The sequence below is a fragment of the Melopsittacus undulatus genome, chromosome 6 (genome assembly GCF_012275295.1).
Source record: "Melopsittacus undulatus isolate bMelUnd1 chromosome 6, bMelUnd1.mat.Z, whole genome shotgun sequence".
NCBI classification, from domain to species: Eukaryota; Metazoa; Chordata; class Aves; order Psittaciformes; family Psittaculidae; genus Melopsittacus; species Melopsittacus undulatus.
In genome coordinates, this window is record NC_047532.1 from 53,617,434 (window position 1) to 53,636,419 (window position 18,986).

An 18,986-nucleotide genomic window follows, 5' to 3' on the forward strand; every position below is an offset into this window, starting at 1 on the left:
TTCTTTTACGGCAAGTGCTCGTTTGAGTAGGAATATTTCTAGCAGGATGAGTCACCTCTTTCTCAGTTGCTGCATCAGATAACAAAAAGTGATTTTTACATAGGGATGCTCAAAGACATGGCAGAGGCTGAAAAAATACATCTTTGAAGCATCTTTCTGTGGTTTCCTTCTCCAGTGGGAGTATTATATGGCACATATAGATTGAGTAAAAAAAAAATAATCCTCCATTGTTTTCTTTTTGCTGAAAACTGTGATGTCTTTTTTTCTTTTTGCTTGGTTTTGTGGGTTTTAAAAAAAAAAAATCATGTGGTACTCAATATACAAATCAGCACAACAGCAAACTGCACAAAATCATAATAAAGTTGCTTTGTTTTAATGTAGACAGTAAAAAACTCAGAGTAAAGTGCAAAAATTAGAACGAATGTTTCTATTCCGTGGCTCTTCAGTAGCAGGTTTGACTCTTCCCTGGTTTGGAGGACAAGAACCATCATCTGTGTGCTGGTTGCCATGGCGACTTCCATCACTTTTGGAATCGCAAGTTTTGCCTGAAAGGAAATACTCCTTCAGCGTGAGTTTTTAATGACTGTAGGTTTGTGTTTGTCAGCACCATATACTGGATTAACCACCACATCTAAGCACGTGGGAGGAAAGGGAGTAAAACATTTCCTCGTAATCAGCAACAACATATTTTGTCTGTATAAAATCCACAAAACACATCAGTAGAATTGCATTAGATTAGACTATTATGGCATCAAATGCATATCAAATCGTGCAATGTAAATCAAATGCATTAGCTTAGACTATTGGTACCAAATTTGATCAAATTCAGTATCAGCTACTTCAAAAGAGAATGAACTTTGGGCATAGCAATAAATCCTTCTGACTCCTGCAGGAAACTGCCTGGAGGACTGCCAGGTGCATAGCCAATGATGTGTCTCTTTCTCAAGCTGGAGTCAATAAGGGCTTCCCCATAACTACAAATAATGACAGCTTTTCTAGGGAAAAAAAAATGTGTATGTGAACAAACGGGACTGTTCATGGGAAGAGCAGTTTAGCGTTTAGCCGTTCTGCTCTGCACTGCCAGAAGGACTCTGGGGTTTGACAGCTATGTCAGATTCTTTCTCCCTAGTGCACAATTAACACCTGGAATTGCTCTCAACTGTATTTGTTTGGCCCTAAACAGTGTGCAGAGTGGTTAGTTTCACCAGCATGACATGTTGGCATGAATTTCTAGCTTGAGTAAAACCATGGTTATTCAGAAGAGGACTATAATGATGCTGCAAGATTAAGCCTCAGTTACTTCCTAGTTCTGTTGTCTTTGTTAGATAGTAACTATAGATAGTAACTAAATAACTACCTGTTAAATCTGCAATTTTTGCTTGATTTCTTCTTTTGAGGCTGTTCTGTTCATCTGTGGGGCCATCGGTGTATTTCATTGCAATGGCTGGAGTCTGGTCCTTCTCTGTCTGAGTCTGCATAGCTGAAAGAAGAACAGAAGAAGATACTTAATTGAGTTGTATTAACATTCATTTGTTCAAGGAGGGAAAGCCATGTCATGTTCACTCTACCTGGTGTTGTTTCCATCCTGCCTTCTTGAATGGACTGAGCAGATTCATGGCCAGAATCTAAATCTTTCATTGGCCTTCCCATAATCTCATTCTCAGTTGCAGTTTTATTTCTAATGAGGAAGTAAGTGTGCATTTTCCCTTTGCCTTTTACTTCTATTTCTCCTCTTTCAGTCATCTCAAAATTCTTGTATTTTAGGCATCTAAAGTATCAGAAGCAAAATGACACATGAAAATTCAAGATTAGCAAAACTGACACCAATGCTTTAGATAAGCTATTGTAATCTAAGCAATCTAATCACAACAGTCTGGGAAAAACAGTATTGATCGGCGAAAAACAGAGTTTGTTTCAACTGTCTATTCAAGGCTGCTGTGCTTTTACAGCTTTCCATGTACAGCCTGATCAAAATTCAATGGATCACACTGTCAAATACTCTAGTATGGTGGAGGGTTCTTACTGATTGGTGAATACAAATTAAGAACTGAGGCAGCCAATATCAGTTTGAAAAAACTATCTCTATTTATTTCATCAGAGAAGGCAATGATGATTCAATCAGTTCATCAGTCATGATTTACTCCTGGCAAATCCAGAGTGGCTATTCCCAATTGCCTTCTTCATGTGTCAAAAATGTCTTCCAAGACAACTTGATTTTCCCCGGCTGACATGTCATGTGACTGACATGAGGCTGACCAGCCTACAGTTCACCAGTGTCTCCTTGCCATTTTTCTATATAGGTGTAACATCTGGCTTTCTTGAGTTGCTACACTGCTAGTCTTCATGACCTTCCAAAGATGACAGCAGCACTGTAATGCCATCACCCAGCACTCCCATTACCTTTGGAGACATCCCATCTGATCCCATGCACTTCAGTAGATTAAGATTTCTTGAAAGACCCCAGATCTGATCCTCTTCTAGTACTGGTACTTTGCCTACTCCTTGAACCCTGACTCTAGGTGCAAGGACATTGAAGACTTTGTCAGTGAAGACAGAGGCAAGAGAGGCCTTGAGTAACTCAGCCTTTATTCAGGGCACTGTCACTAATCACCTGCCACAGCAGGTCCACATTTCCATTTATACTTTTCCGCTATCACAGCAGAAGCTCCTTTTACTGCCTTCAAACCTTCCTTGGACATTTCAATACTAGTTGAGCTCTAGCTTTCCTAAAATCATTCCTATATGCCCAGACAATGTTTTTGTACTCCTTTGAGCTTGTCTTCCACTTCTGGCATACATAAAATCCTTGAAATACAGTATTTGATTTTAGTGACATGAGGTTCAGGAAAGTAAATTATTCACTGCGTGAATAGGACAGTGGTTTGAGCAGTTAATTCTTTATCACAAGCTGTTGTGCTCAGAGAAATATGCAGGATATCAAATGTTCTAAGTGCCTTTCTAGCATCCACATCATTCTTTCCGTACTTCTAAATAAGCTATCACAATTATTTTTTTTCCCCATAGTTTGTTTTTTTTTAGGATCAAAACTTAAACCTCTGGCTCCACATACAAAAGCATTTGAAATAGTCAGAATGAAGAAAACTCTTTGCAAGCCATGACTTTTCTTTATAAATAAGTTGCATAAATCCGTGACTAAACACAGCACCATCTACATGAAAGACTGAAAGCTGCAGTTACCGAGGCAATTGGTTTTAGCCCAGCTTTTAACAGGGAAAGTGTCTATCATAGTTACTCACTGATAGGCACTGGAGCTTAGATGAATTTTACTTGGGACACCATGACTCTCCATCCGGGAAGCTATGTTCACCGTGTCTCCAAACAAGCAGTAACGAGGCATCTTCTCTCCAACAACTCCAGCCAAAACAGGACCTGTATGGATCCCAACTCTAATCTTTACAAAGACATAAAACACCCCCAAAAAATGTCACTTATTATTTAACATCTTTCTTAATGCTATCCAGCCACCCAAAAATTTATCCTAACACAAAAATGGACATCAGTGAAATATCAAATATCCAAAGTGAGATGCTCTTCATGAAAAATGTACCCAGGTGGGCCTTTCCCAAAGTCACAGAGGAGTCAGAAGAAGCTCTTTGATATCCTACTGCAGTACATTAACCAGAAGACCAACCCAAGAAGCAGACAGACACACATTTATCTTTGTGTTAACAACTTACTTGGATAGGGTTTCCAGAAACTGGATTCTGCACATCTTTAGCTGCTATTATCATCCCCAAGGCAAAGTTAGCAACTCGCTCAGCATGAGTGGATACAGGCACAGGGACCCCACCTACTACCATATAGGCATCTCCAATTGTCTCCACCTTTAATTGAGAGGAACAAGTACGTCAGCATGCTATATTTCTTGCTCAGGTTAGTGCTTTGCCATCTGGGGCTTCTCTTATCTGCACCAACTCCCCCTTTCTTCTAAAAGATATTTCCTATCACAAAAGAGCTCTAGCACATGTGACTTTCCTTGAGATGGGGATCTTTCTTGACTTCATACTGAAAATATCAATGCATTCTGTCCCTGCTTACTTGACACATTTTAGATATCAGCATCACAGACGCTAAGGAGAAAGAGATGCTGTGAAAGTGTCAGACTTTTTGTCTTCCTCTCACCCAGGGCAGACCTATATGCAAAGAGCTATCTCCAGGCACAGACTCCTGAGCCAGAAGGTTATCTGCCAGTTGAATCCTCTTAATTAGTTCTAATTCACCGATGGTGTTAAAAGCATGTTTCTTTTTCAGAAGACATTTCTTTTTCTTAAAGCCACAATAAAGCAAGGGAGCCTACTCACTGCTGATTACTATTATTATTATTAAGGGGTTCACATGCAATTAAGAAAGCTCCAATCTCCAGTATGTCAGAGAAAGCAAAGTGTTAACTAAGCAGTTCAGGAGCATCCTTCCTTACAACCAGCTGTTTTCCCACAACAAGCTGCAGAATACAAAACAAATGGTGAAGGGTTTGTCCTCCTTCAGGCATCCAGTCCCCTTGAAGTGCATGAGGCACCTGAGAAATAGTTTGGACTTTGTCCCTGGGAATAGAATAGGCCTGTTTGCAACAGAGAATTCTCAAATGTCTAAAATTCACTGTAAAAACTGTTACACATTAAGTCTTACGAGACTTCACTGTTAAATTTGCAATCAATAAGTAATAGCTTAGTTTAAATCAGATTAATTTCATTTCCTAAAAATGAGCACCAATAGGAGAGCAGGAACATAATTTCATCTTTGGGTTTGTTCATTAAAATAATGACTTAAAACTGTTTAGCGTGTTAGTCTTGAAAAATGCGTTCTTGTACATACCCTCTGTCAGATAGCCAACCCTATAGTAATGCAGTAATTTTCTGTAGCAAATTAAAAACAACTGTAAAAAGCTACTAATGCAAATAGATACCCTAATTATTTTTCAGTCATGGCAGGAGATTTAATTTAACAAGATTTTTATTCCTACCTTCAAATGTTTATAAGCTTGGGCCAAGTGTCTTTAATCAATTTTAGTGTTTTATTTCTTTCTTAATTCCCTGAAATTGTAATCTCACCCTCACTCCTGTACCCTAGTTACCTCCTTCAGTATTAATGGGAGTTATATACAGGCATCAAAAGGAGATTATTATAGTGACAGATAATTTACTCATGATGGATGATTTAGAATATAATGCTAATTTATCCTAAAATCTGTGGGCCATATCCTGAATGCTTCAATTATTGAACACAGTTTCCTTGCCAAGTCAGAAATGCTTCTAATTTTCTAGTACAGTTTATTGCAGGATGAACTGCATGCCTTGCCTGACCAAGGAACGAATGAGACTTGGATTTCACCCTTTACTATTTCTGCCTTCTTAAATAATTAACATGGTGGGGACAGACAGAAACTTAGAACTTGCTCTTCAGCTCATCAAATCTGGGTAGCTCTGCAGATGTTAATAGCGGACCAGAACATGGATAGCTTGAGATTTCTCAGGAGATGACAGTCCTGGTCGGACACTTCCTGATTGCCCAAGCACCTTTTTCCAACCAGATTTGCATATCCCACGTGCCCTTGGTCATCGTGCTTGTAGTAAGCATGATTAAAGCCCTTCCCAAATCTTTGCTCATGAAGCCAAGCCATCAATCAATCAATCAATATGTCAACCAGGGCTCTGATCCTTCCAGCAGAGTTTGGAGACATGACATACATTACAGTCTAGATCTATTCAATACTCTCTGGGGTCAACAGGAGATCTATACCATTGCTGGAGACCTCCATGAAGCAAAACAAAGTTGAAGTATTATATGGGTATAGTTTATAATGTTATTTCCACTAAAGGGGATATAGTGACCTATTTACAGCAGGTTGGAATAAAAGAACCAGGAAAAATATTCAAACTGGTCCATAAACTAGGATATCCCATTGTGTTGGTAGGCATTTGAAAGAGAGATGTATGAAAGAACAGCATTCTGGTGCAATGCTGTGGAAAGCAACTAACCCATGACAGATATGTCAGAAAACTTTAAACTTATTTAATCACACCTCTGCCTGTTTTTCAGTTTCTCTGTGTGGCCACTACAAATAAGCAATATTTTATAGTTTACCTAAAATCATGCTGGAGGGAAGAGGATTTAAGTGCATTTAAAAGCAAAACAAACAAAACAACCCGATAACAGCAAAATCTTTTCCCAGATGATTTCTACAGCCTTTGTCGATCAGTACATACCTTGTACACATCATGCACAGTGGTCAGTCTGTCAAATCGCAGGTACATTGAATTTAACATGAGAACGATCTGAATAGGCTCACATTGGGCACAAATGTTGGTAAAGGTCACAACATCACTGAACAATATAGTGCACTCCTTGAACTCTCCTGTGAGCAGAAAGACCAGTAGTAAGTACTTGTAATAGATGGATAATCACACCATCTGTTTGAGACCTGTTTGCAAAGATTACTTTCTCATCATTTTTCTAGGACATGTGACCCATCAATTGTAATACTCATATACAGATGCTGGTGTGAAAGAGAGATGTTGATATAAGAGTATATCAAATATAAGAATCATTGCACATCTCAAACAGGCATCTGAATAAATCCCTTTGTGCATCCATATTCAGGATATACTCAGCTCTTTATTCCTAACTTCATATGCGTGCTTACTAAAGGAAATTAAAGCATATTCTTACTTGCTATCCTTAATAAAAATGGGAACCATGATGATGCTAGCTTTATAGATAGCAAAGATGAACTGTGAGAGTTTTCCAGCAAAAAGCAATTTCTTTATTCCTTTCATTTTTGAGACCCCATTTCCTTTTATGACCATGTTAAAAACAAAGTCTCAGTTTACTGTTGAAACACTGAATTTTGTTCCCTGAATGGTCAGCTGCTACCACCTTTCACCTCCTAGGAAACTATTTTGCAAACAGCTTCCAAAGCTTTGTTTAAAAGAGTAGTCTAATCTTTATTACCAGAGAGATTAAGAGTCTGTGATCCTCCTACCCATGAATGTCACCATGTTGAAAATGTACTACATGATAGTGGCAAAGGGCTGTGCCAGCACCCCCATCCCTCTATCACCATCACCTGGTGCATGAATGCATCCTGTTCATTCACCTGCCTCAACTCGCTTCCCCTCTTTCAGCTGGTTGGCCACATGCTGAGGAAGCATGGCATAGAGCAGAGCTTCAGTCTTTTTCTTCTCTTCCTCCAGGTGCTTCGACAGTATCCTCAGTTCTTCCTTCTTCCTCTCCAGCTGGTTAGAGAGCTCCATCTCTGCCAGTCGCTGCTGATTGAGAAGAATCAGATCCCTGGTCACGTCGTGAGGTGCAATGTCTGCAATATGCATCTGCCGCTCTTCCAGTTCATGCAAAGTGCGAAGCAAAGGTGAGCAGAGATAGAGCATGCACTGCAGAGACTCCATCCAGATCATCTGGCCTGTTTGAAACAAGTACTGGTAAGAGTTTTCAGCAGCTTGGACTTCCATGTGATGCTCAGTATTACTGATCTCAGTTTCAGAGGGCGAGTTCTAAGGACAGTGGCTTTTGATAGGATCTGGATCACATAGTAATTACTCTGTTTCAGGGAGTTAGAGCTGGACTTGTTTAGAGGAGGTGCATGAGGCAAATAAAAAGATAATTAGGACCCAGAAGCAGTCACTCACTCATTGCAACTGCTAGGCAGATCCCAACCATGCTTCAGGTCCCTCCTTTTCACCCCAGTGCTCACAGCATCTATGCTGCTAGTTCTTGAGCTGTTTCTGAATCCAGTCAGTGAGCATCATGCACAGGGGAACTGAGACTCACAAAGGTTAAGTGAAACATTCAAAGTTTAATTTCATAGTGGATAATATGTAGGCCAAATAAAATCAGCAGAGCCTTCCTTCCTGGGAGCTGGAGCTTTCAGTCACTATGATCACCTAAATAAGCAGGTACAAAAATGCCTTAAAAGTAGAATGGATTTTTGGTGGGGGGGTGAATTGTTGTTTTCTCAATTGAGGTTTGGTTATGTTCTTGTTTTTTAAATATTTTATTATTGTTATTATTCTTTATTTGCTTCATAAGTATCTTTGGTTTCTGAACAACAATCTAGGAATTCCTAGAATTTATTTCTTCTTCTCTCACCCCATCCCCAGGGCAACTGGATGAGCAGCAGATTGGATCAGTAGATATACCATGTGAATTAACCCTGACAGCATAAGAGGAAGTAAAATTGTACCTGTGACCAAAGTTCCTTGTTTTGGTAGCACTATTTTTTTTCAAGGTCTCCCTTATCTCTGCTTTTTACCGAATCTCAGGAATACCAGATTTGGCACTCATTATGTAAAGGTGAAAGGAGAGGAGGGAAAATTAGGCCATGTTACATAGTTCAGAGGAGCAAAATTGAGGTCACAGAACACTTAAACCAAATGCCATTACAGTTACTTGCACACAGCAGAAAATTGTTCCAAACTCGTTCCTCTCAGAAAAATCAAGCAAATAAAATAATTCCAATTTGTAAATTCTTATGTAACATTGGGGGGTGGAGGGGGCAGGGTGTGAAGACAGAAATCGGGATCTGAAAATGTGACTACAATAACTAAAAGCACAGCTAAGTAATCTATTTTTATACACACTTGAAACCCAGCCAATAGCACATAACGCCCCTCAAAGGCATAAATTAAGAATGAATCATGTATTCACATTTTAGAAATCAAAATGCATGGAGGCATGGGGGAAGCCATTTCTTTCCTCCAGCTGTAGCAATGTTATCAGGACTTTGTCTTTAAGCACTTCCCTTGTCCCCTGCCCCTCCTTGCCCAGCAGACAGGAATAGGGCACTGGCAGGAATGATGCTTGCATTGTGTTATCATGGGAATGCTCACCCCATGTTTCATTATTGTCTGTATGTGCCAAAGATGCAACCCAATACTGTGAACTGGCATTGACTGTGCTGGGTGGCTGGGTTTAAGATGTTCCGTGTGCAAAGTAGTAATTCCTGCGGCAACGAAAATTCTTAGAAGTGCAAAATAATTCTGTGTCAGGTGCATGGGCTGATGTGTAGAGCTATGAGGAGGTAAGACCTGGACAGTTACTTTCACACAGCTCAGTGCATCTCCATGCTGAGCCTGGTGGCTCCACAAGCAGACCTGACTCTGAAGACTGGCATTGTGTTCCTTCCACAGGTCCCCAGTGAAATAGAAGTCTGTGGCTGGGGGCTGGGAAGGTTCACAGGGCAACTGACATTGAATCCCAACTAAGCCCAAGAGTAACAATACAACCATGTTGCAGGAATCACCCCAGAGTAATGCCTAACATTATATATTTGCTTCTAACCTCTGCAAAGAAAAACATGGGACAGCACTATGGGAGAAACCTTTCCTAGGAATGGGCATGACTCTCTGAGGTGCCTGTACACACAGCATGGGGAAAAAACAGGAGGAACTAGAGGTCTGTGTGTTTCAGGGGGTGATAGAGGCTTGGTGGGTAGTTCACACACCTGGAGTACTGCAAAGTATGAATGCAGACTCTTTAGAAAGGACAGGCTGGCAAGGAGAGGAAGCTACTTTTTATGTGAAAGAGCAAGGGAAATGCACGGGGCTCTGCCTAGGGCTTGATGAAGAGCCAGCTGAGAGACTCTAGATACAGATTAGAGGTGTCTGCTACAGATGTGCTGCTCAGGAAGAACAAGTAGATGAGTCTTTACTAAGACAGGTGCAGGAAGCTTCATGGTGGACTTTAGCTACTTTGATATCTACTGGACACAGCAGGGCACAAGCAATTCCTGAGGTTTCTGAGTTTAGCTCCTGGCGAAACTCAAATATAAAAAAGAAAGAATACAAGAGGTGAAATCTGGATCAGGTCACCCTGGAGGAAAAGACAGGACTGAGAAAGACAAAACCCACCTGGAATTGCATCTTTTGAGGAACAAGAATGGCTTCTACAGATATATGAGTAGCAAAAGAAAGACTAGTGAAAATGTGGTCCTGCTGCTGAATGGGGCAAAGGGTCTGCTGAGGAAGTATATGGAAAAGTTTAAGGTACTCATTGTCTTCTTTGCTTCAGTCTTTGTTGGTAAGAATCACTCTTCAGGAATATGAGGGCCCTGAGACCAATAGGAAAAGTCTGGAGTGATGAAGACCAGCTATCAGCACAGGAGGCTCAGGTTAGTAAACATTTAAACAGATTTCATATACAGAAGTCCACAAGAACTGATGCGATACATCCAGGAGTGCTGAGGGAGCTGTCCAGTGTCATTGTGAGGCCACTTGCAATTACTTTTGAAAGTCACGCTGACTGGGGGATGTTCCTGAGGACTGGAAGAAAGGAAATGTCACTCCTATTTTCAGGAAGTAAAGAATGGAAGACCTCAGAAGGCTTGGACCATACGTCACATAAAGAGAACCTATTGAGAGCTGGGGTTGTTTGACCTACAGAAGACAAGCCTCAAGAGGGAGCTAATCAGTATTTATAAATAACCTCATAGAAAGGAGTAAAAAATTTTCTTAGTGTTATCCAATGAAATGACAAAATGCAATAGACACTAATTGAAATGCAGGAATTCTGTTTAAGCATAAGAAAAAACCTTTTAACTGTGAGGGTGGTTAAACACTGGAATGGGTCAAACAGGGAAGTTGTGGAGTCTCCATCCTTGAACATACTCAAAACCCAACAAGACATGGGCCTAAGTAACCTGCTCTAGTTGATTCTGCTTTGAGTTGGGATGGACTAGACAATCTCCAGAGGTCCCTTCCAGACTCAACTGGAGTTGAGTAAATTCTGCACCTCTGAATAACTGAGATTAGAGGTGCTTCAGAAAACAATCTATTCCTCCTTTGACCTTGCCTCTGTAACTCAGGAAACCTGCGAAGATTATTTTGCTGCATTAGGGAAAACAGTGTCTTTCTAAGCCTTTCAAATGGAAACACAGGTGTTACTTCTAACTGAAAGCCTCCAAAATCTGCTGAGGTAATAGCTGAATTTGTCTACAAGTATCTTTTAGTACTGTCTCTAAAGAGAACCATGTAATCTCCTCACTACACAACCACAAAGCCATTTAGGATTTATGTGAAACCAGGAGTCTACAGAAAGGCAGTAGTTCAACTCCAGCATAATTCCTGATTTAATATGAACACTTAAGCTACTTGAAAACAGTGAAGTACCTCTCAGCTCTAGCATTGGCCGTTGTTTCCATGACTCTGGCATCATCTCTCTTCTAGTCTGGAAAACAAATTGGCTGTTGATGAATTTCTGAATGCTGGAGATGGTGAAGGGTACTTCTGGGTGAACAATGCTGAAATAGTGATCCAAGCAGATGCCCATGGTCCGAAGGCCAGGTACAATCTTTTGAATGCTCACACCAGCTTGCTTCACTCTAAGCTTAAAAAGAAAATATGGACAATGTGTTATAATTCATATTCTCTTTAGGTTCAGACCAAGCTATCATTGTTTATACACTTCCATGCACTTTGGTTTGCTAGACTACATAGCTTATTTCTAAGCAAAGTTTCTATTTTATTAGTGTTTTACCACAAAGCTCTGAATGAGTGTCCTTCACAGCCAGACAAAGTCCCCAGAAAGGAATGTTATTATCCAAATGCTCTTTCCTTTCAGTAGTTAAAAAGAAAAGAAGTCATCTGTTTACATTTGTGCAGACCTAACAGATAGCTTTACAGATGGCTGCAAGTGAAAATTAGTAATATCAGTGTCCCTTGCATTCCAGAAAGAAAACAACTGTGGCATAAAATGTCTTGCCAAATATTAATTTTCTAATGGATGCCATGGGTTACCTGCTCTTAACCATTGCTGTGTAGAGGTTTAGTTATTCTCTTTTACCCTGCTGACCATACATGAGCGTTTAACTCCTGCAGAAATGTCCACCCTGCCTTCACTGCTTGTTATCAGAGTTACTGAAGCTCTGACTTAGCTACCAATGTGCAGGACTTGCCCTCTCTCCACCCTAGTAATTTTATCAAATTATGCAGACTGGATGTATTGAAAGGTTTAAAACTCTGAACTTTGCCTAATGTGGACAGTGGCAAAAAGCTGACTATGCACTCTGGATTATGTTCTCTCTGGAATCTCTATCCATGTGATGCCAAATCATGTGCCCGGAGTGTCTGCATTCAGCTTTTTTTCTGCTGTTCTATTCTCAGCTTCTCCTTTGTTTGCTCCTGTCTTAAGATAAAATTCTATGTACATAACTGTGAGCAAGAGGAACTGTAGCTTGGTGGGAACTCAGGCTGGTTGGAAACAAGACTCAGCACAGTCCCTGCCAAGACAAGGGCAATTCCATTGCTGCAGAGTATGTGTGCACGGGAGAGGAGACTCAATTCTTCCCTGCAAGATACAGAGATTTTTGGGTCTAGTTCCTACTAGATGAGGTTACATGCTGCCAGATATAGTAGATAGCTGGCTTTTCCCAGCAGGAACATGTAGAGCCTCAGTTGACAGCAAAGCCTTACAAAAGCCTTTGGATAGATTAGTAACTGGGAAGAGAGGATGACTAGCTACAAGTACAAAAATACAAAGCCAGTTTAAAAGATGGGTCATGTCTCTGGCACATCCAAGTACAGGAAGGTGGCCAGGAACCTCAAAATTCTGTTCAGTGTTTGGTAACGAATAGACTGCTGCAATAAACCTTGTTGGCGTATCTGCAGCTGTTTCAGGCGTGGTGATCTCAATAAATTCAAAGGAGATTTCTCTCTGAGATGATCCAGATCCAACTTTCATGAGTGACTTCCTATCACGTGTCACTGTATGGAGCACTTCTGCAAATCCTACAGATGAGTGTGTGCTGTATACAGAGCACACACAGCAGTGAACCGCAGGACAGTCAAAACAGAAAAAAGTTACTATACGGTTTGTGCAAATTAAAGGCCCTTAGCACATGCTTGTCCTACCTCTTTGTCAAAAACCATATGAAAAGGAAGTCCATTGCAAAATGTTTTTGTGTCAATCCAAAGACTCTTGGGATAAACAGGATCAAATCCTCTCAGGAGCTTACCTGTGGCAAGATAAATGTGTAGCTTTTAATCAGGTCGCACCTCATCAAACCAGTCAGCATTACCTTTTAGCACTGAGACAGGACCCTATATCATAATGAGCAAAGACAAAGTAAACTGTGTGGGTCCAGAAAAGTGCATACATCTGTGCTAAATGCTCTGCAGTTTAATTCACAGCTGATTAGCAACTGATCTGAGTAGGCTGAGAGTTGAAAATCTAACCACACAGAAAGCACAGAGCATTAGGTACCTGAAGTTATGTGGAAACAAACAGCAAGACTAGATGAACAATTATAGACATTACTGGTCTATGAATTTGCAGATATCATGGCAATATAACATAGCTGTATTACACAAAAAATGTACACAGAAGTACATTTAATATATTTTGCTAGCTACTAAGGACCACTTACAGATAAAAAATCCAGCATGGCCTTCATTTCAGTCTCCTATAATAAGAACTGTAGTCCATAGCACAAAGATCAAATTCCTGTTTGGTTTCTATTCTATTTACCTAGAGTTTTTTTACAAAATGGTGAGAGGTCTACAGAGGAGCTATGTACAGATAGCAGACAGATATTTCTCTAAAATGAATGAGTAAAACAAAAACGGCTCATCTAACTAAAGCACCCAAAGCCTTTGATCTTCACAGTATAAACTGGATTATCCAGCAACCCACGATGATCAAAAGGATGATTAGTTCAAGTGATCCCTATCCCCCAGAAGGTGACTACAACAGTTACTGCAGTAAAGTCTGTTTGATAACAAATGCTCAAGTCATTTAGGAGACTGGTGAAAAAGATCACAAATACAGGCCCTAGCTTTTAGATCTCTTACTGCTTCAGGGTAAGTCAGCGTGGGTTTTTCATTTTTCAAAGTCTGGCTCTTGATAACCCTTGTGCTTACTGTTGAAGAATTTTATTTTGGTTTTAAGTAATAATGTTACTCTAAAATGTTGTTTTGAACGTATGTTAATTCACTACTCGATATATCTTCCCTTGTAATGCATGTGACATTGCACCAGATGGTACCAGGTTCAGCTTTTCACTCCACACAGAATACAGACATTTTGGCGATACTGAGCTGGATTCTCATTCCTCTTGGGGAGTTAAAGGATCCTAACTGAAAAGAAAAATCTTTCTGTTTTGTAAAGATATACAAACATATCACATATGAAGGTATAAACAGAGATTACTAGATTGGCAGTAGATTTTTGGTAGCAGTAGGTGTAATTTGGCTTTCAGAATTTACTATAGTTGGTAACTTTGGAAAGGATAGCAGCTACTAAGCTAAACACTCTTAAATTCATCATCAGGCTAGATGATGTCTGGTGACAGGAGAAGAAAATACCAAATGTACCACACAATGTCATTTTATAGAAGAATACATTTCAGATGAAAATCCTGTTTAATAGACAGAAGTGACAGGTCATATTCCGTTTAAATGTCTGTCATTACTAAGCATGCTTATTATCTGCAATTCTTCTTTGATAACCAGTGTCTAACCAAAAGAAACATAACCAGAAACATTTTGAAAAGAGGCAGCGAAATATGAATTGTAACTTCAAAATGGTTGGTGGGTGGAGAAGGGGAGGCTTACTGACTGTCTTACTGAAGACTCAGAAATGGTGACAAGCTCCCTTTGAATGATCTCTCACCTCTTCCTAGTGTGATTATTCCTCTTATTGTTTTCCAGTGACTTTTCTTGACAGGACAAACAGAGCTTCCTCTGTCTCTAACTGCATTCTTGCTTTTTTCAAGGTCCTGTTGAAATAAATCCAGGGGGAAATTCAAGGGTGTTTTTATTTTAATCGTATTTTAATAATACAGTGATAATTACTATTACAATACCTCTTTATTCTGTTGGTTCTCAATTTGTTTTGCAGAGTCAGCAACATATTGAGGTGAGGAAGAAAATTCATTTCTTTCCTTGTATGAAAATACAGGGTTTTGAGTAACAAGAAAAACAATATGTTCTTTTTTCCCAGTTCTTTCTTCTTCTTCTGTTTGATTGACTATTTCCATTGAAAGCTCAATGTTAAAAAAATCCAGGGCTGCTGCACCAATGATTCCTGAAGGAGAAACAAAAGACAAAGTATTGCAAAGAACAAACCCTTTCCATTTCCCCTTTTAGAAGGCCCACAGTGGAATTTCACTGTTCCCAAAATCATTTTTCCAAAAGACTCTGGAAGTAGAAAGCAACCTATGTCATTCCTACTGTTGTTGTTGTGATAAGGATATGTGCATAAGAGATAAATTTTAAAGTTACTGTTTCTTTTGCCTTATCTGATGCCAAATACTTATTTTCAGTAGAAGCAGCTCAGCAGGATATTAGAAGAATGTGTCCAAATAGTCATACATACCAACAATATTAATTCCCATTAACTCAAAAAGTGTAGGGATTCTAAAGAGCTGTAACAATCCATTTCTGTTGTTGCAGACCATTTTATTTTGAAAGGAAGGAATTATCTTTCATGAAGATGTAACATCAGTCCTCTCATTTCTGCTTAGCTATTAGGCAAAATACTGGACAATTACATGAAAGGCTTTGTCTGAAATTCCAAATAGTTCTGTGCTTCAGTAGGAATATGAAATGAGTTTTGACAAAGGGGTAAGTTTTGATAAGCTTCTAAATTCAGCAGTATCTATGAAATAAATGAAAACGATCATCTCTAACAGACTTACAGTTATTTAGCCCTTGCAGAAATACAACTATGGAGATTCCTAAAAATGCTGGTAAAAGATTCAGTTTAGAACAGGGTTCAATAGTAGTTTTACAGATTGCATGTACTGGAGGGCCATTTATTACAGGATGAATGAGTGGATGTCTTCAACTATAACTTCTATTTCACTGTAATTTAAGGAGCAGGAGTCTCTGAGAAAGGATCAACAGTTGGATAAAATACCCACCATGAACTTTATTTTTTCTTCCAGGAAGGCAATTCTATAGGCTTTCTATAGCAGGAATGGACCCTTATGGCCTGGGTTTTCGTATCATAAGTCTTGATAGAAGCTCCTGGGAGCTAGGAGTGATCAGGCAGTAGGAAAATACCAAGGGCAGGTATCTGGTGACTAAATTTTACCAGGCTTCAATTCCATGGCCAGTCCTCAGCTGAAAAAAGATTCTGAAATCTGAGCAAAGTGTAACTACAACCATATGATTACTCGGCATATATATTGCATTACCAGCTGATCTGTACTCTGCATTCTATCTGATTACCTGGCACAATATGGCACAGACCTCTTCTGTCTGAATAGTAATGTAAATGCATTGACCCATCTTCGTTCTTTTCTACTCTAAAAGATGGCGCGTTCATCTCCTGAGGAAAAACAAAAACCTCTTCAGTATCTTTTTTTTGAGGAAGAAAACGGGTGAATTCCACTTGTACAAAAGTATCCCATGTCTTAGTAAAATAAGCAGTCATGTGAATAAGCTGAATACCAGAAAATTAAATATGCTTATCTGTGAAGGAAAATCTACTGTGCATTAGAGCCAATGATCTAAATAATATCTAATGCTGAGGACTACTCAGAAAAAAAATAATATTAAAATAGCCCTATCACTTTGGGGTTATTAATTTCATAGGAGAGCCTGTTACAGCCTTTATTATTTATGTATATATATTTTTGTATATTCACACTTATGAGATTCTGTTCCTTGGACTGTGACCTCTGGCAGAGTCTACCCATACCTGCTCAGTAATTACCACTCGAACTTGCCTGGTAAGAAAGAGACAGGTAGCTGTGCAATGCATCCAGGTTCTCTATGAACTCATAGAGATTTCCACCCAGTGTCCTCAGCATGTGGTCATAGCCTGAGCGTTTGCAGAATTCAAAGAAATACTCTCCAAACTCTCTCAGAACCATGTCAGCAGGAACACCTGGCAAAATAAAGGTACCTTGAGGAATAAGAAAGGAATGGAAGCTCTTGGAATGCCGTCAGGTGGATTAAGAGTGAATGCAGAAAACCTGCCATATAGGGAGAGCATTTCAAAGAGCACAGGAGACTAAAACCTGGGCTGCAGTCTCAGGCTTGACCCAGGATGGTTCATTTTTGAGGCACAGTGACACTTACCTAATATTTTGCAGGCTTTGTCAACGAGCTGCATTGTGATCTCATCTTTGTAAACCTCAAAAGTCAAGAAAGAATCCTGGACTCCAGCCTGCAGTCTGCAACAGAGAAGACAATATTCTGGTCCTAGCTGTGCTGTAAATGTAACATGCTTGAGTGACCCAACTGGCACTCATTTAAGCACTGTTTGCTGTTAAAACACATCTCAGACTTCTCCTTCAGGCGTTACACTGGAACTCACTACTTCCCCTAATGATTTAAGGGTGTTGCTTTAGCATGGTTGAATGGTGGCATCTGCCTCTCAATTTCTGCTGTTTCATGCTGTGGTATTATGGTAAACTCTCTCTAGCATCATTCTGTGGGGTGCTAATGCAAGAGGAGTCTTAATTTGTCTTCTGGTCTACTGGGTCATTGTTCCATGTGCAAAAATATCAAGCCCTTGGTTCTCCACAGACTTGACCAAAACCTTATTTTTTTATATTGGCTTCAATGGCTGTTGTGTGTATGTATGTAAGTATCATTTATATATCTTTATATCTTGGAAAATACCACAGAGCTTATAAAGCAAAGGCAAAACTGGAGAAGATGATACATTCAGCTGCTTTCCTGAAAGTGCTGGAATTAAACTGACTTTCTATCAAGAATAACATCTTTTCAGTGTAATTACTTCTCGATATTGTCCCAGTAAGCCAGCAAATCTGTTTCACAACTGTCTGCAAGACTAAATGTCATCCTTAATTATCTGATATGACAAATTAATTTGGACAAATCAGTAGAGTGTGAAGGTAAGAAACTCTTGCTTTTGCCCTGCTAGTTACTTCTTATAATTACTTGAGATACACATCAGCTGCTCTTTACCAGTGAGAAATCATAATCCTCTGCTCCTGAATTCTTGAGCATTTTCTTTCAATACACTATATTTATTGGGTACACGTTACCTTAATTTTTCCCATGTTTCTTCACCATACTTTTCAACCACCAAAGACTTCAGGCATGTATTTATAAATCCATACTGTAAAAGCAAACACATGAACATGGAAAAGCCATACTTTATTTTCAAAATGCAGCCCAAACATGCCATCTTTTTCATTAAGATTTATGTGGCAAAGGGAAGTAATAACGTTTGACAGCAGTTATGCCTTCCAGTGAACATCACAGCCTTTACCTCAGCATTTCACAAGCATTCAGAAAAACAGAGCAAACGCACTCAGTTTTGTTGTGCTGAGAAAGGCCCAGAGCCACCGGATCCGGGATCATGCAGCCTGGAGCACGTTCCCGGCGGTGGCTGAACCGCAGCCACGCACCGCTGCAGCAGCGTAGGTAAGTTTGGCTTTGCCGTGACTGTTATTTTTTGCGTTAGTAATGACAAACGGCACACTCGAGATGGGGGTGGGGAGACGTAGGAAGAATAACCCTAAGTAGCACTATCACAGCAGCAACAGCCTAAGGATGGTGTGGTTCACATCCCCCCAAGGAACGCGGGTTAGCCTCCTGCCCCCGGCTGCTCTCTCAGGTAGGAGGTGTCTGTCCCCAAGAGCCGTGTGTCCCGATTCCTCCCCCCCATCTCCTCCCGCTGTCCTCCCCCGAGACAGCCCGGCGTGGTCCGGGGCTGGCAGCGGGGCCGAGCTGCCCCCCCGCTCCAGCGGGTCCCCGCAGCCCGGCTCGAGGAATCCCCGCAGCCCGCCCGCCGCTCACCATCCTGCCGCCGCCGCTTCCCGCGGGCTCCTGTCGCCTCCCGCTGCGCCGCCGGTGGCGTCCGCCCAGCTGCTTGTCCGGGGGGCGGCCGCACGGCCAGGCCCGGCCCCGCCGCTCTCGCCCGCGGTGACAGCCGGTGGCCGCAGGCAGGAACGCGCTGCCGAGGCTCCCTCCGCCTGCCCGCCTGGCTTTGCAGCAGAAAACGTGGGTTTCCCGTAGTTGCCGGTGTTGCAGGAATTC

General features: G+C 40.6%; 1 protein-coding gene across 1 annotated transcript; it reads right to left on the minus strand.

Moving 5' to 3' along the window:
• Window positions 1–393: 393 nt before the first annotated feature.
• LOC101876404 (guanylate cyclase soluble subunit beta-2-like) lies at window positions 394–18,087 on the minus strand. Its single transcript, XM_005150207.1, has 15 exons — window positions 17,990–18,087; window positions 17,055–17,149; window positions 16,700–16,860; window positions 16,200–16,299; window positions 14,831–15,051; window positions 14,638–14,743; window positions 12,879–12,982; window positions 11,139–11,355; window positions 7,115–7,435; window positions 6,225–6,373; window positions 3,699–3,845; window positions 3,258–3,412; window positions 1,569–1,768; window positions 1,358–1,504; window positions 394–545 (listed from the first exon to the last, which is right to left on the minus strand). The coding sequence occupies exons 1-15, from the start codon at window positions 18,085–18,087 to the stop codon at window positions 394–396; spliced, it is 2,373 nt and encodes a 790-aa protein (XP_005150264.1).
• Between the last annotated feature and the right edge of the window lie 899 nt (window positions 18,088–18,986).